This window comes from Amblyomma maculatum, unplaced genomic scaffold (assembly GCF_055883805.1).
Source record: "Amblyomma maculatum isolate TAMU_Amacu unplaced genomic scaffold, ASM5588380v1 scaffold_112, whole genome shotgun sequence".
NCBI classification, from domain to species: domain Eukaryota; kingdom Metazoa; phylum Arthropoda; class Arachnida; order Ixodida; family Ixodidae; genus Amblyomma; species Amblyomma maculatum.
The window spans coordinates 35,316-60,000 of NW_028146837.1; the positions used below are offsets into that span (position 1 = coordinate 35,316).

General features: G+C 44.8%; 1 protein-coding gene across 1 annotated transcript; it reads right to left on the reverse strand.

Moving 5' to 3' along the window:
• Window positions 1-5,131: 5,131 nt before the first annotated feature.
• Window positions 5,132-24,239, reverse strand: LOC146170643 (BPTI/Kunitz domain-containing protein-like). The gene is made up of 4 exons (XM_084586874.1): window positions 24,023-24,239; window positions 13,426-13,605; window positions 8,291-8,467; window positions 5,132-5,274 (listed from the first exon to the last, which is right to left on the reverse strand). Exons 1-4 carry the CDS (start codon window positions 24,075-24,077, stop codon window positions 5,132-5,134), a joined length of 555 nt encoding a protein of 184 aa, XP_084443000.1. The 5' UTR covers window positions 24,078-24,239.
• Window positions 24,240-24,685: the final 446 nt, after the last annotated feature.

The following is a 24,685-nucleotide window of genomic DNA, read 5'->3' on the forward strand; positions in this document are numbered from 1 at the left end:
TGGTGCTCGGGTGCATCTGCGATTATGTTCCTAGCGCCTGTTGAGTTTTGCTCTCAGGCTGTTGGACAACTTTCCTTTTTCTGCGGGAACTGCTCTAGGCGCCCGGGTGAAACGTTCTGGTAACTAACGTCCAATGAGGGCTCTCTTCAAATGCTTATAAGATACAGATCTAGATTCTGGCCTGTGAAACTCGCGTCTGCTATGTTGTGCGCGCGGATACGGTTTAGAATACGCACGTTGCGTGCATATTGTTTCTGCTGCTGGAATATGTTATTGTGTATTTTGAATTTGTTCTGGTGCAGTGATGTGCGTGTTTACGCGTTTGTGCCTGAAAATGGAGACCTCCTCTCTGCGACTCTTCCAGTCTGTGTACAGTGACAACTGGTGCGTGCGGAAGACATGTGCTGCCTGCCTGTGCCTGGAACGAAAGTGCGCATACAGTGACAACTTGTGTGTATGGAAGACATGTAGTGCATGTTACGCTAGACGAGTGGCGCTAAGTACTATGTGCGAGGTCTCAATAACTTCGACTCCCACAAGTAATTTCAATATACAATGGCACCATCGTCCTCTACTTGCCCCCTCGCTCTCTTTTCGTTCCCTTTTCTCACTTACCTGGTGTGGAGTAGCAGGCCAGGGTCCCTGCCGCCGCCCAACCTGTCCGCCTTTCCTTTGAATGAAATTACTTTCTCTCTTTTATTTACACGGTCAAGATGACTGGCGTCCCAGAGTGGCTTCGCTGAAGTCGGCAAGGACGTTAGATGTGTCCCGACCATAGCATGTACTATCGGAAACAAAAGTTTCTGGACTACACGTGTAGCAATTTTGGAATAGAAGCAAAACGTAAACAAATCATCATCTTATTTCTTAAGCACACATAAAAGAACTAAAGTCCAGCTTCCTCATTGACAACTATGTTCCGAGACTACTGGCCATTACGAAAGTTACGCGCTTTGCTTGAAGTTTGCATGGTGCACAGATTTTTGTTCCCGATACCACGCGTATAACGTTTACACGCCACGTTCGGGGCGTTAGTTACAGTTCTGATTGAATGGCCAACACGAGCGAAATTTGTGAGCTTTAAAAGCTCCCGAGTTCCAGTAGAGACTTACATGACGAGGGCAGCAGCGGCGTGGGCAACGCGTTAAGTTATGGTAAACATTGGAGGCAACGAAATCGATTTGCAGTTTCATTTTCGCGTGTCGAAAGTGCTGCCTAAACGCCTGTGCGACGAGCTAGACGAGACTAAGATCTGGGAAGACTAAGGGCGGGATGCATACGCTCAGAAACGATTAGAAGCGTTTGGATATGCTGGAGCTTAGAACTCCACCAACCTGCTCTATACCGTAGTGTAATTGATGTCTCCAACACGTTTAATAATCTGGTTGTACCGAAGCAGTGGCTCACTCAGTTTACAGGCTACCAACGAAGCATGCGCATATTAAGTAAAATTTCAGTCCTTCCGGCAACAATACAGAGCTTCTTACCTTTGTTTTAATATATGCGCTAGTCCAGACGACTAGTTAACACATTTCTATACCAGCACTCTGAATGAAACCTCCCTTTCATAAATAAATTATTATATAAATCTTCTGGAAGGTTGACCGTTCCGTAGGTTTGGAAGCATGAACGTCCTTCCCGTTTTCAAATCTGGCAACAAAACCTAATAACTAACTACTGACCAATATGACTATTGCCCACTTGCGGAAAACTTCTCTAGCACATTATGCATAAGCATATTATTAGGTATTTATACACAAACTTCATATGACAGCACCAGCATGGTTTTCGAGCAGGATTTCGCATGACATATAGCTGCAGCCCTCAATATTCGCAGTAAGCTTGACGCCGTTGAGATCGACATATAATAAAACATTCGACACAGTAACATACAAAAACTGTTCTCAAAGCTTATTGTAAATTTTCCTGGTAATAAAGTAATTTATTGCGTATCTGATTACCTGCAGTCTTCTAAATCTCAGGCAATATCAGGGGTGGCACACAGCTCAGTACTAGGGCTGCTCTTATTTCTCAAATAAATCAATGACAGCATTAAAATAACCAGGGACACACCAGTGAAAGTACCCCTGCACGCAGATGGCTGCGTTCTCTACTCTAACATTTGAAACCCACATGATCAAGAAGTGCTTAACGACATCTTATAATTGTTTTCAGACTGGAGTAACACTTGACAGATGAACATGATTTTCAGCACACCTTTTGCAATGATTTTTACTAACAAGATCCAGCCTCTCAAATTCACGAATAATACTCACGGGCGCAGCCTTACTCTTGCTAAGGAATAGAAATACTTTGGTGCGACTTTAACGGCTAACATTAGTTGGCAAGTTCATAACAATGCTATCCGCTCAAATCATTACGGATATTTAATGCCCAAGCCGCACTTTAAAAGACAGCACTAAACATTAAAACTTAACATTTCGCAGGCGATGCCTCCAAACTGGAATCTCTTCAAACCAAAGCTAACAAATTCAGCCATTACAACCGCAGGTTTTCCCCATCAGTATCAGCCCATGAAGACGCTTTATCACTGGGGCCACTGTCGTATCTACGCACGTGTGACCGTCTCAACATGCTACGCAAAATCGTACACTAGTCGACTAACATGCAAGCACCTATCTCACTGACCACTCCTACTTCGCGAATTTCCCGCCGCAACTACCTACAGAACATTGTTCCCTTTGCTTCACCCTTCGATGGTTTTTACATTTTCTCTTTTCCGACAGGTGTTGGATTATGGAATGCCTTAGATGGTTCTGTGCGTTCATACCGACTAACGAATGTAAGAAAAATTGCCTAACCATGTTGCTTGACAGAGTTATATTCAAATACTCTGTAAGTCACTTCTGTTATGTCTGTAAAGAAAAACAAATGTGTCCAGGCACACAAACTGAGCAAATCTTGCTTAGAGTTCAAAGACAGCCCCGGTTAGCAAAATGACGAGTGAAGTGTTGTGAGCTAGGAAAACAATTTTAAGAAAAACAAAACGTGTACATGTACGTTAACTCGCTTAGAGCAGAGCTGTTCACACATAATTTTAAGTATTCAACTTTCAGAGCCATTGCTTCATTCAAATTACGCACAGTCAGCCACGTGGTGAGCCTCCGTGCCACGTACGCTTTTTTGCGTGAAAAAAAAAAAAGCTCGATAAAAAATGTTCGATAAATATATTTCTTCTGCAGTTTTCTTGCACAGCTACTGCATTCGGTAGAACAATAAACAAGTGAAATATTGCACCGAATGTGTGACCATGGAAGTCATACTTTGTCAACTGCCCGTTAACCCATCAAGTGAAGCACGATTGTTAACAGCCTCAAAAAGACTCCAGACAAACCAATTATATCAAAGTGTTCCGAGGGTTGAGTTTTATGTCTGATACCACTAGCTCATTCACCTGAAGGCGTCACCAACCGAGTTTAGCCAAACCTGAGTAATTCTACTTCGCGCTCCAGCGCAGAGATATAGAGTGCAGAAGCACTTATAGCTGTCTTGAAGAGGTCGAAACCATCATAAATGTTAATCATGATTTAAACATGTTTCCAATATATTTATTCTATTCACAGTACTTACGACCCACCCGCAGTGATCCATCCTTATTTATCAAGAGAACCTCCGAACACCAAAACCCCACTGAGGGGCGAAAAAGACACGCAAAAGCATATCGCTGACGATTAGGGTATAACAGCACACCAGTAAAAAAGACGAAGGTAAGAGGGGCGATCCGCGGCGCTGTTATACCCTGCCTTGCTACACCCTTATAATGTCAAACCTTGCCCATTGATAAGCGGAGTGGCACGTGATTTCACATTTTGGTCTGGCGTTTATTCGAAGGGAAAATAGACCCCGACGATTAGGTTAAAAGCTAATGCGAAATATGTGCGCATCTCTTTAACAGTATTTATTTTGAGCTATATTGCAGCAAACATTTTAAAGTCGCATAGGGACGTATATTTAAATAAACGCTTCAATTCCCACGCATATTTCTTCTTCGAGCTATAATTCTTTCCTAGTCATTCACTCGTACGAAACAAGCCTTGTGGTCGGAGAAATGAGGACAGATACTTTCTACTTCCTGCACCATTTATCTTTTCTGACAGAAGAGGCCTATACATCTCTTTGGTAAATTCGTCACAGCAGAGGGTGCAGTTACGAGTAGGGCAGATAAATTATTTTCGAGCATAAGCTGGGCGAAGTTTTTGTTTGTACTTACGTCTGTATCGAAGTGCCCGATTACCCCGATTGACCATGAAGTCCTTGTTTGTCTTTATGCCTAGATTGAAATCCCCACTTACACTGATCGGGGTGCGCATGCGGTTACTGCATGCCATAGAAAATGGACAAAGTCTTTGGTGAACTAGATAGGCGAAATATAGAGAACTGCCACTACCAGCATTCCGGTTTCCAACTTTGCTGAACCCAGTTCACAGGGACAGTGTTTCAGAAATTAATATAGTACCATGTTACAGAGAACGAAAAGCGTTGGCAATGAAACCTAAAGGCAACTTGCTATGGATGAAGTCATGGAGGCGGTGCTCATTTCTGCGGTAGCGCCAAGGAAAGGAATATAGCACTACTAGAAATAGTAACAGCTGAGTAGTACACGTTTGCATTAAAGCCTGGCAGAAATGAGGTTACATGGCCTCATGTAGGCGCGAGCGCTCGAAGTGATTCGAAGACAAGTCGCAACAGCCCAACTGGGCCGTACATTGGTCACTTACAGGCCAGCACTTCCTTGATGATGATGTGGAAGCTAGCATTGCCAGTAAGCGGTGCAGGAGTTGCCTCTTGGGGGCAACAAGAGTCGTAACTAGAAGCTGCTCCCGAACAAGACCAAGAGCTGGCGTGCACAAGCCAGAGTTAGCAGGTAGAGTAAGGTAGACAAGTCGTAAGCCAATACACACAAGTGACAGTGAATTAATTATCGGAGAACTAAAAAGCTAAGTACAGAAGCAATCGGTGCATCTGCTATTCTGGCTAGATATCGCGTTTCGACAAACAAGCATAGAAAAGAGACAACTTTGTAAGCGAAACAGTTTATATTTGCGGATACTGCTGTATTCGAAAGCAAGTATGATACAGCTCCGCAATAAATAGATATATTTGTGTGAATTTATTTTTCATAATAGTAGAGGAAATATCCATTATTTGCATCCCATGGAATGTTCGGGTAGTAATTGGGGCTGTTCGGGTAGTAATTGTTGCCAGCTTTTTCCAAAACCTTGCAGTGCATTTTCGCTTTTCTCCAAGACAGTCCTGAGAAAACCCCAAAATAAAACGTTAGTAATGCACTACTTATTGGGCTAATTCATTCTTAGCAAATATATTACGTCACACTGAGTGATCGTGGCCTATATTAGTCGAAGTGTTGAGGCGAACGTGAACAAGCTCTGAAATATGTGTACAGATAAAAAAACAACAACATTGTGCCGATTCTCTATACTAGTTTTGGATCGTTTGAAGGAGCAGTGTATATTAGAATAACACTTAAAAAGATCCCTCCTTTGTTTCAGTACAATGCTAGCAATAAGTTGCTTCTTGAAGCTACAGAATGTAAGTGCCTGCCCGTATACGTTTCTGATTATCTTTCTTGGACCAAGCATATTTACTACACATCTGTAAACGCCCTCCGAAAGCATTTTTTCTTGCGTCGCTTGGTTAAGTTAGCCACCCCGGTGCCCGCCTCCTCACCGATACTACTATTATTAGACCCATCTTAGAGTCTGGGACTCAGATAAAAATACAAATATCAGCAAACTAGGAACAACTCAAAAGAAATCAGGCATGTTTATATACAACACATACGGGCAGGTGTCCGTCACTAACCTCCTAAGAAGAAGCGGCTTACCATCTATTTTTGATAGGAATCCCATTGTGTCGCATATGGTTCTTCTTTCACCTAATTACAACTCACTTAAACGTTAAAACCTCCAAAATCGTTATTTATTCCTCTAAGAACCAAGCTAGAAATCGGCATTCCTTTTCCATTATACCATTAAGCTCTCGAGTTAATTCTTCTAAAGATTATTTTTTCACAAGAACTATCATTGACTGAAATTACCTCAATGATGATGTGGCCAATCGAAATTATTGCATCTCTTTAATGGATGAATTATGTGAATAGTGGTAATGACCTTGCCGTGGTACAGTCTTCTTAACCACCCTTCTGCTTAATATTTTGTGTCTGCATTGCGCTATTTTCAACCCATTGTTTCAACCTGCTATGATCTTGTATACAAGATCGCAATGTAAATAAATAAAAAAAACAGGAACATTTTAGACGTTATTTATGACCCCTTTTCACAAGGTCAGCATTGTATTACAGTGTGTTCGGTTGAAACAGTACAAATGTGCCCTAAATAACCGCCAGGGCCGGTATACAATGTTTTCTTTATGTGCGCCTGATCGTCGCTAATAAAGGAACTGTAACGCATTGTTGCAGACTGTTTATATGGCATTGCTTGCTTAGGGGAACACAATATATCAGAAAGCTTATCATCATATCATCAGAAACCGTTGATACGCATCGCGCTATTTTGCCGTCTCAGTTTACACCCGCATCAAGACCGTCCTCTCCACTATGGAGCCTGCATAAACCACACCTGCTTCTTTCAATATCCGGCATTAGGAATAAGGTCGAGCTATCGCCGACAGAAGTAGAACAGAACTAAATAAACAAAAACTAAAACAAATAAATTGGCTCAAATTGTATTGAACAGACTAAATAGCTGGTTTCTTTAAAAGTAGTAAATTGGCAATGAATAACTCGCTTATATTTTTCGAAATGATTCAGAGCACTGCGCCTAAAAGAACCGATTCAAACAATGCGAAAGGAAGACTTGGAAGATGTTTGAGCTCCTCCCTAAATGCAGAAAGCGGCAGCAATTACAGATTCCGTCATCACCTTTCCTCTTTGTATTTCTCTACCATCGGCGTGTCAAGTGATTGACTCGGACAATGATTTGTTTGTTGTGTACATCATATTTTTATTCTTTTTTATTCATAATGAGAATTTCTATCGATGGAAACCCAGTCTGAATGTTATTAATAACTTATATTTAGCTTACTCTTAGTTACTGTTAGAATCGGTATCCGGCAGTTCGTCAACGGCCCCCTCCAAACACGCCGGAGACAACAAGCCTCCCATGTTCTAAGCGTAGCTTAATCGTCCTCAAGCAAGAAATTGCCTCTCGAATACCCACTCTAATTAACCCAAATTTGTTTTTCCACATTATTCTTGCATATGCTAGAGGAAAGACCTTAGCAATTTTGGAAATGAGAGATATTTCTCAATTCGTCAGACTGTTTTCAATATCACTCACGAACAACGCGATATGCGCTTACGACGCCGACGACGCAATGCCTTCTACGTCACCGGCCTTTAAGCTACTGTTTAAAACAAACATAAACATAGCGCCAATTTCAACTCAGCTTTATTCGGATATACCTTCCCATTTACAACACAACCGAGAAACAGCATAGGTGAACTTCGACCAACATTCAATAGGCTCCAGTGAGCTATCAGAGCCCGACGTCTTCGGCAAGCTCAATAAAGCGAATAAAGAAAGATCACAGTTGAGGCAAAAGGAGCCATTAAGAGGACTATGTCCCAGCACTACTATAATGCAACAGAATGAAATGGAGCAAATCACCGAACTCGAACATAACGACGTATGTAATACACATAGCTCTACAAATTCGAAAAAAAAACACAAACAACGCCCGTCCTAGAACAAAACATGCGCGAATGAAAGACAGTAAACAGAATCACGGACGAAAGGTATGAGCATGATGTTTACTTTTACATAAAACTATTCGCTTACTCACTGGAAGCAGAAGAAGCAAAAGCAGTCAAAATTGTTGAACAACGTTAAATGAATAACAAGAAAAGAAGATAAGTACACATAAAAATTAACAACCTCATAGAACCATTCTCAAACAGCTGTGTCAGCGCTACGGTGCTTAGTGGATGGTCTCTTAACGCTTATATTTGCTAGAGAAAATAAAATTCTAATCCACTCAATATTTCGGCATTTTTCTCTAATACGATCTTCGAAACTGCACTTGTCTTCAATGCACGTCCATCAAACTACATTTATTCCCTAAAGAAAGTAACAGCACAGAAATTCATTATGTAAAAGAAAGTTCTTGTTTTTTTTTATTTTTTTTTTTCAGTAGCAAGTCTGTGTTGTATTAAGCTCGCTATACTAAGCTGCGCGGGTTGCAATAGCTGTTACTTTGAAACTACCCAAAACGGCTTTGTATTTCTTACCTCCGCAAGTAGACATGCATTTGGTGCATTTGCGAAAATTGTTCTCATTTCCGCCACAACCCCCGTAGATGAATATCTCACAGCTCTGTGTTTCTTTGTTGTACCACCACCTAGGTATCGCTGCTTTGCATTTCCCAACAGCTTGACGAAGGCTGCAAAATTTCTTCTTGCCACGTGCTGAAATACAAAAAGAAGAGTAACTAGCACCCATTACATTGCAATGGTTAGGGTTTACTATGCGATTGTAAGAGATGAAAGATTCATTTTTTTTTTAGTAGGAAACGATTACCACTAAAGTGCCAAACTGCCGCTACCAAGAGGAAGCATTCCTAGTGCTTTGGCATTATTTCGCCATTTGGCTTCCTCATACCCACTAATACGGGCATAAATTTTGCTGCTTTACTTAGCACCTGAAAGGAAAGTTTATAGCATTCCTACATTCTGTGAGAATACACTGGTTATTATGTAATGTTAAGAAATCATTCAGTTTCTAAACCTTCATGGTGCGCGATCAATTCATTTTATTTCTTATTTTTACATTGAGCCTGGGGCTTCAAGACGGGCTTCTTTTTCATAAATGCGAAAATACTCATATGAAAAATCTTTAGTGTTCTCTTGATACTCTCGTCTGGTACCATCGAGCGTTCACGCCGAGAGATGGATTTTCGGCAAATTGTGCTACTAATGCTTTTGCTTTATAAAAGCGAGTGTTAATATTGGAATCAACTATTCGGTAACCATAGCAAGATGAATTTGCTCTGAACGTCACCTGTAAGGACGCTTTTCGATTTATTTCTAACAGCGACCACACCGCAGTGCCCCATCTTCGCGCAAAAGGCGGATTTGACGAAAGCTTGTGGCACCATCAAGGACATTCAGATACCTTTTTGAAGAGCTTCAAAATTTTGAGCATTCGGTGGTTTCACAATATCTTATCAACATACGGAGCAAAAACGAAGAGTTCAACATCAAGGTAGCACCACCGTTTATAAAACAGAAAAGAGCAGGTTACCAAAAACAAATCATTTGAGCGCAAGACGGATTGCGATGTACCTGGATGACATGTGCCAATTAAACCTTGCATTGCAATTTTGGTCTTGCAGGCAGGTGCGCAAAAGGATCAAGCTAGAAGCATGAATAGGTTAACAAAATAGTTTTACATGCAACACAATTTGGCTACTATATATAAAAAGCCTTCGAGAGCGTCAAGCTACCAGCCGCTGGGGCAGTTTACGCCATTCAACATAAGCGGTTAATTAAAGTAGAGTGATCATTGCTATGTTTTTTTTAATGATGATGCGTTTCAATGAGCCTATGGAAGCGCACAATCATCTTCTTCAGGATCACTTAAAAACACACACTTTCCTGAAGTTCCCACCGTGTCTCTGCATTCTGCGCTTTCAGGCAGCAGACACAAATGATGTATACCAAGCATGCAAAATATAGAAAGTCCACTATGCAAGCACACGAAACCGAATGTGCTGTGCAGCTTTCTTCTATATGTTAGTCTTCAGAATGCACTTCCCGAGCTGGGCTGTTTATTGCACGGGCGCTCTTTCCCACACAGAACACACCTGGCAAAGATGCGCAGTAGCGCAAACGAGGATCCGAAACTATCCAGCATGCTGAGCACTATGCCAACTGGGATATCCTCACCGTCGCTGTAGCTCAATGAAATCGAGCTGCTGGAAGCTTTATGGCCCTCAGCCACAATCTCGTGCTAGCAGACTCGATTGAACGAGGAGGCCAAAACCTAAGATCCACCATTATTTTATGTGACCACGGCATCACCAGTAAGCATGCAGAATGCAATTTCTGTGCAATCCGTGGCGCTGCAGCAGCCACAAAACTCACTGACATTTTAAGGGTTTACTGACAAGGTCTCGGAGGACTGTGTCAAGTTTTGGAGCACCTAGTCATGCGCTTCCGGTGGACTCATGGCCCTAGGCTGCGACATATGCTCCTAATATTTAGTGTCCAGCTCGATAGAGGATTACAATCGAGAGATCCAATTAAATATACCGCCATGGTCACATCATCCTCAACTTCGAACCCTATCACTACCAACCTGTAAAAAAGCCGAGCTAAGCTAACGTGTCCTAAGCTAGCGTTTATATTAGGGTATTACGAAGTGAGACGGTTTGTCCCGAGAATAGGGAGACTAGTCGGGGTGTTGCGCGTGAATGCTCTTGATTGGGAGGCCATTTGCTGGAAAAGGTGAGGGAAACTTCAGCTTCATAATGTGCCAGGTTCAGATGGCACAGCAAGTGGAAGCGTCCGGACGTGCTTGAGCGTGTTACCCCTGCTCCGGCGCAGCGTTTCGGAAACAAATGAAAGCAGTGCTGCATGCTGAAGTGTTTAGTTGAAATGAGGGCGCCTCTTACAGATACGTTTCACAAGATCAAGACAGCATATGACAAAAATATGGCGTGCAAATAGCGAGTGTTGAAAGGATCCAAACAATTTATACATGGCCATGAAGACGTCGACGGAAAGCGACGGTACGCTCACCCATGGTGGCGGCTGTTACAGTCATTTATGTTGATTGTGGGCGTACTATAGTGAACATTGATTGGAGTTTAAATGTGCATTTGATTTAGAAGAGGTACAAATCCAGAAAACAACCTTATAAATTCCTCACTGAACATTTGAAAATGTGCGTGGTGTTCGTAAAAACTGTGCCGCGAAATTTTGGATCGCGACACCAGGGGTTCTACAACACGCAAGCTATCTTTTACATACGTCACTCGCTGTCAGGATCGCGAGATCATGACTGGACAAGGCGTAACTACAATTCCTCAGTCACCATATAGCCTATACCTCTGGCGCTGTAGCAATTAAATTTCCAAAATAGAAGTATAAGTTATAAATGCAAGGATGCAAAGCCGTGGAAAATTTTCAAAAGGTCGCAGCAAAGGTGACTGACGAGATTAAAGAAAATGATTTCTTAGATGTGTTTAAACAAAGAGAAACTCGGTGGGTTTGTAGTTTTGGGGTCGAAGATTATTAGCTTGAGTAACCTTTAGAAACTTGATGAACTAAAAGATATTGAAAAATATTGTGTTTTTAACCCTCGGTCGCTTAACTTTCAGGACTGGCTCAATCACAGGGGAGTGATTCGGATATGTCTCAGGAAAAACAAAACTGTTTCGAGACCGACCTACAAAAGAAACGAGCGGAAATGCTCATGCAGGTAAAGCAATTGATTTTATGAGGAGAAATAAAAGCTATTTTTATGGAATAACTGAGATTGTTCTCATAAAACAATTTTAAATGCACTTCAGTAACCTTAAAATAAAATTAGACAACGTTTAAAGCAGTGCAACAGCTGCATAATTCTTCCATTGCCATCCGATGTGATAGCTGTTGTTTTTTGTGTTTTTAATTTGGCGGTGTCGGGCTGGGCCTGGTGAAACAGCATACGTTTCGGTTGCGCACGGGCTTCATGGCCTGCTCGAGCTCATGCAATACTCCATGTGACAGGACCTGAAGGCGCGCAGGCTAATGAAAGCTTCTACATCCTTTAGAAAAAAAGTTGACTGTGGTTCAGCTCTGGGTAACACTAGTTGAATTGCGAAAGAAATGGCTACTTGGCTACGCTAGTGGCCAAATGAAAAGTCGGATGCATAAGTTCACTCACCGGTGTTATATCATTTTTATGACACAGCCGGTCGCACACAGAACACACATTTCCGAAGGGGTTATTCGCGCAGCGGCGGTGAAACTCGCGTGGCCGACTCGTGCTCGCCCACTCTTTGTGCAAAGTCTCCGCACCGACCACCTTCGACGTCTCTAGCCTCAACGATTAAACCGACCAAAGACCTCTTCCTTCTCTTCTCGCGACGCGCAGCGTGCTCTTCATCCGTTTCTTCAGCACGCCGTCTCCCGAGGGTTTCTCTGCTCCTGCCATTTCTGGCTACGCCATGCGAGTGAGGAGCGAAAGCTTTGGCTGCGGGCGACCGAGCGTTGCATCGATCACAACCAGCGTTCTGCTGAACGCATCGCATTTCACCGGCGTTTTAGGTGGTGGTGGTGGTAAAGGCGTTTATTGCATTAAATATGGGGGACACTTAGCTCCGCCTCTAAGGGTATGACGCGATAGCGTAGGGTATTAGCCCACATATAAAGCCCGGCTTTAACCAAACTGCATAAAAATTTCATTAGTGACCTATAGGGGTAAAGTGACTACCAGTGTCTTGGCAAGCTGATTCTGACATAATCGACCCATGTGAAGGAGAGACCCAAGTTGACAAGGCTATTTGTGACTACGACATACGAGCATAGGAGATGAACTGGCTGGCGTAGTGTTGCTTTCGCAACAAAAGTAAGTCCGGGGAAGTACGCTTTAATGACAATGGGTGAAGACACTAAATAATATCGAGTTATATGGGCTACTTTGGAGACGTGAGCAGTGCACATTACATCGATGGAAGGAGTTTCTCCGTTGTCCACACGTCTCAGTCGGATTTCGTAAGCTTTTTGCGAAAGTGACGTCGAAGTATATGAACTATTTAATCGACGCTTGGTATTAATCAAAGCGGTGACAGAACACCATACACGTGCACGCCAGTCAAGTTGCCTCTGGTAGATACAAAGGATGATTTTAATATCGCGTTCTGAAAAGAGCATCACTCCAAACGCGCCGACATCAGTTTTCAGAGTGAATCGTAAAACTTGGGCAGGAGACGACAGGCATCGAGGTTGGGGTGATGAAGAGTTACACCAGTGTACTGACGACAAGAAGGTAGTGAACGAAAGCATTTTTCTTTTGGCGTCCCCCCTCCCCTCTTCGCAAAAGGAATGCTCAAATGGAGGCATGTGATCATGAATACAGGCCGACAAATTTCTCATATTCTGAAGCACTTATGCACGGCCTGGCGTCGAGTTGTGTCTCAACGCTTGTGCTCAGCATTTGGACAGAGTGAAAAGTTTATTTCAACAAAATAGGCAAACCCCGCAGAAAAATTGGGGTCCACAAAACAAGACATTTCTGCTTCCGGACATAAGCAGGAACGTCTTGGGTTTCGTACCAAAACTTTTCGTAGGCGATTCCTATCTTCTTTAAATGATCGCACAGTACCCGAGCCGGCAAAGCTTCGTCAAACCTAATGATTTATACAATCAAAAATACTTACCTGAGCATGCTAGCAGACATTGTTGCCTGGAATAAAAGTTGTTGCTGTTCCCACCGCAGCCACCATAGATGAAATGATGGCATTCCCCTGTGTGTGCATCAAAGTACCACCTTGAGTGTCTCGCTTTGCATAGACCAGTCAGTGCTGGGCCATGGCAGCCGGAAGCGGAGTGATGGGCCACTGGAAATAATATAGTTTCTTGCCAAATTTTTTCAAAAACCAAACCAACAACCAACCTTCCCTTGCATCTTTTGAAGAATTATTTCATATCGGTTGCACACGCATTTATTTGCTTGAAATTTCTCTACCTTAAGTATGCCGAAATGGAGAAGCCATATTACCACCCGTGATAACAGTAGTTGCTGCTGCACTCATGGGGTGGATCAGTGACAAAGAGGAGGGTCGTGCAGAGTGCGCGTGGAATCGGCCGCGGCAGCTTTGTCTGACTACAGCTCCTATTTCCAGCTATGGCACCTGAACGCCTCGGCCCTGTCATTGGCCCTGTCCTTCTGGGCTGCCAACCCTGGTAGCCGAAAAAGCCCTTAACATTCTTCTTCAAGTGACGTTAAACATAATGTTACACTAAGCGTGAGGCAGCAGTCGGCAAGGTCGATTACGAATTGCTCAAAAATCCATGCCGAGAATAATGTCTTAGAACAATTCAGTAGTACGAACCGTCACCTGAGGTCGTTAATGTCAACACGAGCAGTACATCTTCCTATTGGTTTCACGAGGTGGCCTTGAGCGGTTCTGGTTTTGGGGCCATCGAAGTCGGCCACATAGCTCCCCGCTCATAACAGGATTGTCAGCACCGGGATCGACGATTGCCGTCGCGCGGTATCCGTCTATCACAACACCAAAATTATTGCACACCATGCTGTGAGGGCCCTCGGGAGCTCCATCGGTAAATTCGCCGGGAAAATCGCCAGGAATATTATCGGTTCGCTTTAGGGAGCTGGGCGGCGCGCGAGGAGGCTCTTTAACAGGGGCAAGTTCGGCAACACCTTCTTCAGCAGTCGCCGGAAGAGGAGGAGGAAGATAAGGAGGAAAGGCAGGGAGGTTAACCAGCAGAAGTCGCCGGGATTAGTTTTCCATACATGGGGAGAGGCATTGCCACCGATAGCTGCGAAAGGGGGAATCGTACCGGCAGGGCGGGGGCGAGCGAAGGTCACGACGGGAAGACCGCTCGGGCAGTGATGAACAGCGCAGATATTACGCGATGTCGAGGGGTGCTCACCGAACTCCCGACGGGGAACATCCTGTTTGAATGCGCGAAGACCAAGCTCGCAATAAGGGCAACGACGGTAGACCTGGCCGGCATCTCAGCAGTGGAAGCGAAGCGGGCGTTGGTCGGTTGTCCCCCACACATCGGCCTTGCTCATCTTGCGCTGCTGTGGGCGAAGATCGTACGCAGGTTACAGGGCTGTGCGTGCACGTAATGACGGAAAACAGGCGGCGTTGGCTGCTACGGCGGCTTGCGACGAACCAGACGCCTGTCTCCACGTGCTTTAGGCAAAGAAGCAACGGAGCGTAATGAGTAAGTGGCACGTTTTACTTCTTTGCTGACAGCCTCCGTGAGGACGTATGGTGCCGTAATGTCAGCAGGCGGAAGCAGCTCATTCTTAACCAGCCAAAGGACGAGACACAGGAAAGAAGAGGACAGGACAACGCTGGACTATCAACTGAATGTTTATTGATCAGAAGAAAACAATGAAGACTCCTTCCGCTCATCTCGGGCAACTTCGCGGATGATCTTGCGCTGGTTCGCGGCGTCCAGGAAATTGGCCAGAAAGCGATTAGCTGAGAGGTTTGATACTCTGGGAACTCCCCACAAGGAGGCAGTAATAGACCGACCGCCTGCCCAGGGCTCTCTCGATGCTCGTCGCCCCAGTTACAAAATCTGCCTCTCTTCTCGGCAGGTGTCGAATAAGACCGCCGAAAGTGTAACCCTTGGCGTCCCACATGAGTGCGCACACATTTGTTTCCTCGGTGGCTTGACGGTTGGCGAAGGCACTATAAGTCACAAGACGTGTCACTGTTTTATCAGGTCACTGAAATCTATTTTTCAAGAGGTCCGCTTCTCGCTGTCGCCTATCCTGTCTGGTTAAACTGCTCCGTAGCTCATCATTACAGAGGCTCCAGATTGTACGGGAGGCCTCGTAATTTTCATACCATTGACGAGAAGTACTCTCCAGATAAAAATACAAAATCTGCAGACAGCCGTTGAAGCCGCCGGCTGGCAGGTATCTCGTCCTCCTCGTCGAAGGGGTAGCGGCTGGGACTTGGGAGTAGGCTGAGACCAGCGGCCGTTGAGGGGCTGCGCTTCATTACTCCAGTGCCTCCACCAGGATGTCACGGGTTCTTTCGGCGACCCTAGACAGCAGTTCACAAGGATAGGACCAAGGACAGGGTAGGGGCGTTCAGGCGCAACCGGTAGAAACAGGAGCTGTGGCCAGGCAAAGCGACTGCCGCCGATTCCACGTGCACTCCGCTCGATCGTCCTCTTTGCCGCCAATCTATCCCATGTCCAATGCAGGCAGCCGCAAGTACTCTTATTTCTACCACGGGAAAAATATGCACCTGAATGTCAGGAATTGAGTTTTCAATTCGAGCGTAGTCACATGTGATCACAGGTGCCGCAAACACGTGCTATAAGTACAAGTGGCGGACCCAAAGAAGGTTTTGGTGTGTCGTGACGCTGGGGCTAAGTCGACCCGGCCTTCACTTGGTAGCGTGCAGAGACTCCGGGTTGATAAAAGGATTGAATCTTCGAAGTTGGTAAAATATATACAAGCAGGTTTAATGGCACTTTAAGAAAACTTATTTACATGATTATTTACATTAAAAAGAAGGGTACATCAGCAAAATGGCAAGCGTTAAGAGTTCATAGCGAGAAGCGACTGGATGAGCCGTTTACCCAGGGCTCAGAGCGACATTTCGTGCTCTGCAACGTCCTTAAAACCCCCTATGTCCAGCCCCTCTCTGAAGTTGCTGACCAACCAAATCCAGGGCACGCCCCTCAGATATCGGCATCCAATCGAACACATCACTGCACTGACGGTCTGAAGCACTGACTGGCCCGGCATTGTTTCGTTGGGCCTGGTCACTTGTTGGCGGGAAAAGCTTGGGAACGGCGAGGAGGTACATTTCTATTCTTCAGCAAAGATCCGGTAGGCTGGTTCCGGTAAGTGGTTTTCCTTCTCAGAAACCCAAGTGCACGTGCGCGCCACATACTGCTCCCAGCATTGTCCCTTTCCAGCAATTGCAAATCTTTCCTGCATTCCCGGGAAATCCTCTAATGGCCGTAATCACCTTGCTCCTTTCTTGTCCTGTACGTCAGCGGACGTGTCACTCTGTCGCCTCCTTTGGACAATAGGCATTCCTTATTTGACCATAGCGCTTCTCGACGGGAAGTGGGAACAATTGAACGAAAGCACTTCCAGCTATTTCCCGCAGGGGGACATTTCTTGGTATTTTTCTAGACGTTCTCTTGACAGGGCCAATTTGGCATTTGCAGGGTCTCAACATAGCAAAACAGGCTTACAAAAAAGGATTCATGGAAACAGGCTCACTTAGAGCCATTGTACCAACAGCACATATCCACAGCACTTATCCATGCCCACAGGCGAACAATAGAGCGCGCAAGTGCGGATGATGCACGGTCGTAACAGCCTCCTCCCCCGCCAGAAGAGTCACGGAGGGCAGCAGTCGCAGCTGCTGCATGAAGAGACGACTTAATGGCCTGCACATGAATGCTTGAAGCTCGATGCTGCTTGTCGCGTTGTCTTGATTGTCGTAGGCCAAATTGCTTGAGCTGTCTGAAACTCAACCACATGTCCAAGCAAGCACTCGGCTCCCGTCTGAAGAGACCAGGTGAAAAGAAAACTGCCATCGTTGTCCGAGAAAAGCCCACACTCAAGACGTTCAGGACCTACGTTTGCCTAGAAAACCAAACGTGCTGCTTTACATAGTCACACATGCACCAGCGCACGAAAAAAAAAAAGAACCTGAGTATCAATTTGGATACATGGTGAGGAACACCTCGGACCGCTTAGAAACAGCGGCTAAGCGCGTCCGCATTCCCATTTAACTTCCCCTTTTTGTATCTTATTTGAAAATTGTACTGCTGTAAAATCAAGCTCCACCTAAGAAGGCGAAGCCATGGGGACAATGGTCCGTCTCTACGGGGAATTTGGCCCCTCCAAGATAGCACTTCAATTTTTGAATGGCCCATACAATGCAAGCGCACTCTTTCTCTGACGCGCAATAAGCCCTCTCTCTAGAACTCAGTTTTCTGCTCAGGTAGAGCACGGGGTGCTCATTACCGTCGCCATCTCTCTGGCAGAGAACAGCACCTAGCCCTCGATCACTGGCATCACACTGGACCGTGAATTCTCGGTCATAGTCTGGAGCTCGCAATACCGGTCGGCTAATCAGCACAGCCTTCAGGTTTACGAAGGAGGCTTCCTTTTGTTCGTCCCAGACTACATTTGTCGGTACTGTCTTGCGGAGAGCGTCGGTCAGAGGGCTAGCCAAAGCTGAATAGTTAGGGATGTAGTGATTGTAGTATCCCGTCAGACCCAGGAATGCTCGAATTTCCGTCTTCGTGCTCGGCCGCGGATAGTCTGCTACCGCAGAAATCTTAATCTCGCTGGGTTTCCTGAAACCTTGACCTACATTGTGACCCAAGTAGTCCACGGTCGCCCTTGCCAGGCAACATTTCTCGGCCTTTACGGTTAGTCCAGCTTGACGCAAAAGGCTCAGTACAGCTCTTAGATGTACTATATGGTCCGCCCATGAGTCGGAAAAAACCGCAATGTCATCTAAATAAGGCACCGCGAATGTTTCACACCCCTTTAAAACCCTATCCATGAGTCGGGAAAAACAAAATGGAGCATTTTTGAGCCCGAAACTCATCAATGTTGGCTGGTAGCTGCCCGTCGGAGTGACGAAAGCCGCGTATCTGCTGGTGCGTTCAGTGAGCGGTACTTGCCAGTATCCTCGAGTAAGGTCCAGCGTAGTCACATATGCCGCTCTACTGACCTGTTCTACTCTCTCCTCAATATTCGGAATAGGATACACTTGATCCCTGGTGAGAGAATTTAGCTTTCGGTAGTCTACCACTGGCCTAGGGTCTTTACCTGGAGCTTCTACTAAGATCATAGGCGAAGCATAATCGCTTTCCGAGGGTTTTATTACTCCCAATTCCAGCATGCGAGTTACTTCCCTATCCAGAATTTCTCTTTGCCTTGGAGAGAATCGGTAGCACCTTGATCGCACTGTCACGTCTGAAGTCAGCTCAATATCGTGCTCAGTCAAATCAGTCCTGCTTGGCCTGTCCACGAAGCAGGCCTCAAACTCTGTTATTATCTCGCCCAGATCGCACAGCTGAGATTTCTTTAGTTCTCCTATCTGCTCCGTCTTTTTGAGAATCTCATGTATCTTGGGATCATTCGCTTGCTCCGTAGCTAAGTCCTCTCGGGTTCCACTTAGAAGTCTCGTGAGATTACTAGACACTGGCGGCAAGAGGTTACTCTCAAGAACGTCCTCATTCTGTGTCTTATCAAGCTCACTTTCATGTTGACTTATCTGAAATGCCTCGCTCTCAAAGTTTTCTGACCCGCTATCTTCCACATCGACCACTGTTTTAACTGCCGTTTCCTCCGCTGTGGAATTTTCTGGTATGAGCAGTGTAGCTAGTTCTCGCGCCTTTGAACGTGTTAAGGCTTGCACAACTCTGTCTCCGAAAAGGATGCCCCTCTTTCGCAGTAGCATGTCCGATTTGTTGGAGAACAAATACGGATAGCACTTAGGAAGCTTTCCTGAAACGGCAGCCTCGGTTGTTAACTTGCCGAAAGGGCCCTCGATGACCACGTTCGCGATTGGCAAGCACACACTCTGTTCCTCCACTACCTGGCGGATCCACGCACACTGTCCTGTATAGTCGGAAGGCGACACATACGCCAGATGGACAACATCCATCGTTGCGGCCGAATCGCGCAGTACCTTGCAAGGCTTCCCGTTGACTACTAGGTCATGCAGGTAGGGTTCCAAAAGCTGCATATTTTCATCGCAGTCACTGACATACGAGAAAGCAATCTTTTCTTTCCGGCAGTTGACGGCAATGTGACCTTGCTCATTACACCTAAAGCATGTGAGCGGCTTCCTAGCCTCAAGCTTATTCTTAGTGTTCTGCGCGTTGGTCACTTCCCCACTTTTCTCACTGCCGTCCTTTCTAGGGAGTTTGCCTGAAGAAACCTTCCTTTCTTCGTTTCCAACTCTAGCGAAGTGCCTTTCCTGACGGTTATTCACACTCAACTTGGGATTGCGGGGCCTATCCACTGCTGGGTTGCTGAATTGTCGGCGCGAAGCATACTCCTCAATGAGTTCGGCAGCTTCTGTTGCCGACTTAATGTCGCCTCGGTCCTGCAACCAATTTCTTTCTGTTTCTGGGAGGCAGTTATAAAACTGCTCCAAAAGAATTCGCTCGACTACAGCGTCCCTATCACTGTAGGAATCAGTGCTCTTTAGCCACTCGCCCAAATTGACTCTTAAATTGTACAAGAATTCAGGGTAACTCTCGTCCCTGGACTTAGTAGCGTTCCGAAAACGTTGTCTGAACGCCTCGACGCTAAGCCTATACTTTCTCAGAAGGCAAGCTTTGACCTTCTCGTAGTTGTCCGCGTCCTCCTTGCTTAGCCGCGCGACAACCTCCGCTGCCTCGCAGGGCAGAACCGTCAATAATCTCTGAGACCAAGTGTCTCGCTGGAAGGACAGTTTTTCGCAGATTCGCTCAAAGTTAGCCAGATACAGACCGATATCCCCTGATATCACATATGGCTGCATGTACTTTGACATCTTGAAATCTGCCTCCTTGTTGAGAAGAGGTACCGCTAGCTGGGGACAATTTCCCGACCTCTTGCTCAACTCTAGTTCCAATTTCCGGAGCTCAATTTCTAGCTCCAGCCTTTTTGCTTCTCTTTCAATTTCACGCTTCTTTTCCTCTTTTTCCCTCTCAAGTTCACGCTCACGCCTCTTTCCCTCTTTTTCCCGCTCTTTCAGCTGTCTGAGCTGCTCCTCCTTTTTTTGTCCGATGAGGTTCTATGCTTCACTGAGCTCCTCATCATCGGTTCCCAAATCAGTGATTGCCTTTATAATCAAGGGTTTTCGTGCCAAACCACTTGTATCAATTCCCAATTCCTCACACAATAGCAACAGTTCCGGTTTCTGCAGCTTTTGTAGGTCCATGATCGCTCCGAGTGTCGGCTACTTCCAAAACAACAGTGCAAACTACCAAACCTAAAGGCGTTTCAACACTTTTTACCAGTTCTAAAATCTAACCCTGTTCTAGAACCTGGTCCACATCAGAAGAAAAGCCAAGCACTCACCCACACATGCGATCGATGTTCCGAGCTGCTCTCTTGTTGGCCGATTGTTGCGCCTGCTTGTTGCTTGAGATGCCACCTCCGATCACCAGATGTTGTGGCTTGTTGCTTCAGATGCCACCTCCGATCACCAGATGTTGTGGCTTGTAGATTCTGATCCCGACGCTTGTCACCAGTTGTCGTGACCTGGGGCTAAGTCGACCCGGCCTTCACTTGGTAGCGTGCAGAGACTCCGGGTTGATGGAAGGATTGAATCTTCGAAGTTGGTAAAATATATACAAGCAGGTTTAATGGCACTTTGAGAAAACTTATTTACATGATTATTTACATGAAAAAGAAGGGTACATCAGCAAAATGGCAAGCGTTAAGAGTTCATAGCGAGAAGCGACTGGATGAGCCGTTTACCCAGGGCTCAGAGCGACATTTCGTGCTCTGCAACGTCCTTAAAACCCCCTATGTCCAGCCCCTCTCTGAAGATGCTGACCAACCAAATCCAGGGCACGCCCCTCAGATATCGGCATCCAATCGAACACATCACTGCACTGATGGTCTGAAGCACTGACTGGCCCGGCATTGTTTCGTTGGGCCTGGTCAATTGTTGGCGGGAAAAGCTTGGGAACGGCGAGGAGGTACATTTCTATTCTTCAGCAAAGATCCGGTAGGCTGGTTCCGGTAAGTGGTTTTCTTTCTCAGAAACCCAAGTGCACGTGCGCGCCAAATACTGCTCCCAGCATTGTCCCTTTCCAGCAATTGCAAATCTTTCCTGCATTCCCGGGAAATCCTCTAATGGCCGTAATCACCTTGCTCCTTTCTTGTCCTGTACGTCAGCGGACGTGTCACTCTGTCGCCTCCTTTGGACAATAGGCATTCCTTACTTGACCATAGCGCTTCTCGACGGGAAGGGTGAACAATTGAACGAAAGCACTTCCAGCTATTTCCCGCAGGGGGACATTTCTTGGTATTTTTCTAGACGTTCCCTTGACAGGGCCAATTTGGCATTTGCAGGGTCTCAACATAGCAGAACAGGCTTACAAAAAAGGATTCATGGAAACAGGCTCACTTAGAGCCATTGTACCAACAGCACATATCCACAGCACTTATCCATGCCCACAGGCGAACAATAGAGCGCGCAAGTGCGGATGATGCACGGTCGTAACAGGTGGCAAAACATTTTCAAGCAAGCCTCATACAAAACAAAACGCAATCGATGTTTATGTTCAGCAAGAATAAAATCTTCGATAGGATAACCATGACATATATTTCTGTTATAGCCTATCTTAAGCATTTGTTCTTTAAAGGCCCTATCCTTGAGCGGAATTAAGAACGCTAGCGTTGTATCCTTCCTACTTTGTTAAAATGTAGGCAGTTGGGCACTAAATCAATCAGCTGTTTTCACATCTGCGTCAAAAAAAAAAGTGAATGGCAGATAACTCGACAAAAAGTCGAGGTGAGATAATTTTACCGCAGTTACAAAAAGCCGCAATTACGGTAGCACGGTAGCAGGTTAAGATGGCATGGCTTATGTAAAGAGAGCATGTTCTAGGGTAATTTGACTCTTGATGGTCTGAACTCAAGAAAATCAATACTTCGTCATCCTTACCCTCTGAAAGTTCGATGACCAATCATTGTTATTGTGTGCACGCTAGATTGAAAGAGCTCAGGTGTCCGGCAGATTTCACAGCTCGAACATTTACTAGAACATTTATGATTGTGAGCATGTATTGTACTCTCACGCGGGCCGTGTTAAGAAGTGCTTAAAAAACATCAGATCTTAATAACTGATCACATGATACCCTCGCTAGGTAAGATATGCAATACTGGAACGAAATACTAGCGAATAACTTACACAGCTGACCGATCGTTGCGCGAACCGAACCATCGGTTTATAGTGCATGTACAATAAAGCGAGCGATGCTCTAATTGTTTGCATCAAAGTGAAGAACGTGAGCTAAATGGCAGCCGTAATCTCCACAACTCTGTTCGTTTGGCCACTATAAATAAAGGGTTGCAAATAAGGCAGAGAGCTAGGGATAAATTGCTAAAAAGTTTGACCTTTTACTTACCTCTATATTTATTTACCCTGTGAACCTATTTGTAAGGGTTCCTACAAGCGAACAAGAAAAAGGATCTAACAGTCGGAGGAACTTTCTCTAATATACATGCAAAATGAAGGAAAATTGAAATGAATAATGTCATTTCATTCCGTATGGCATGATAAAAATTCGCAACATGACAAAAACATTGTCGGAGGTGTAATAGCTCCAAACGCTAGTAAAACAAATTTCAAATCGCAAACAGATTTAGCTCCAAACCACCTACTGCGTACACGTACACGCTTTTGTCGCTAAAATGAGATTATTTTCTCATGTTTAAATAGATTAAGCCAATTGTATTGGACTCTGATATGCACAAAACTATAATTGGTCTTATAACGCTAGTGCAGTACAGGTTTCCGACTTGCTCTAACGTATTTAAAATACCGATACGGCATAAACATGAAAATTCTGAAAGCAATCTGAATTTGCAAAAATTTTACAACAGATTTATCCGCAGTCTTCCACTCTCCAATACACCACCGTAACTGCCTCACGAGGGAGCAGATGGAGAAAGCGAAAGAAGGAAGACATCAACTGGCTCAGAAGTGGATGCGTTGCTAAATGTCAACCATACAAATACCTTCATAACGCACTGTCTAACTTCGCACAGCTCGCAAACGCCTTGTAAGACTCCACCTTCATGGAAATGCTTCCGCCAAGCTGGGCTGAATCCACTGTCCTGGAATCATCTTTTTTTAATTTATGAAGTTGGTGAACAATTACTTAGATGGATAAAAAAATAGAATGGTTTAATATTGATCGCTTTGGTACACCAATTTCTATGACAAACTAGAATATTCTCAAGGCTCCGTTAGTTATACACAATTTCAAATAATCCCGATGATTGGAACAAGCTTATGTAACACATTATTACGGAATAGTATACAGGGTCATTCTGTTTTACTTTAGGAGAAGACAAAAATTCACCGTGCATGAACGAAAACATTTTTTATTATGCAGTGGGTAGTTTTTCCCTTAAGACTCGTGGGTAAAGAGTACAAATGTGAAAGCAGATTCCTCGAGTAATTTTTATATTACATTAGTATATTATTTCTTACAAATCAGGATACGGGAGACTAGGCAGAGTGATAACTCAGAAGTGCAAAAATTACTTACCACAAGCACAGAACGTCAGCACCAGATGCATGACAGGAACTGGAGAGACGTACATTTTCAAGCTAAGTGCTCAACGAAATAGAATGGCAAACTTTATCCAGAGTAGTAAGTAAAGTTGTAAGCTACGCGCTCATATACATATGAAAGCAGTGTGGAGTTAGCTTCCTATTTCATCCTGGATGCAAGATAATATTTTTTATACTGGAGTCCTTTTTCCTGTTTTGGACATGTCCCAGGCTTTGTTCGATTCTAGGCAACAGCAAAGATTGAATACCTTTCTCACCACTACACCTATGACCATTGTATGCTGCGTTTGCTTAGTCTTCCTTGTATACATGAATATTGCTTACCCTAAATTTTCTCGCTCCATGAAACATTGTTCCATTGCACAAAACGGACAATTGGGCGATACACAAGCCTTTTTCCACCTTATAATGCTATGTGAAATATTCGTTTTCAAGTATGCACTGTCTTGCCACTGTTCTGCGTAAGCAAACCTTTCTGTAGCCTGCATCTGGAGGAACGTTTCAAATCCTATAGCGACTAAACAAAACAAACTCTTATGAAAGCGACCATAAAGTAAAGCTACAAAATATGCTAATGCAGTTTACTGCAGCCGACCAGCGCTGAATTCGCTTTATCTTCAACGGCTGGGATCGAGTG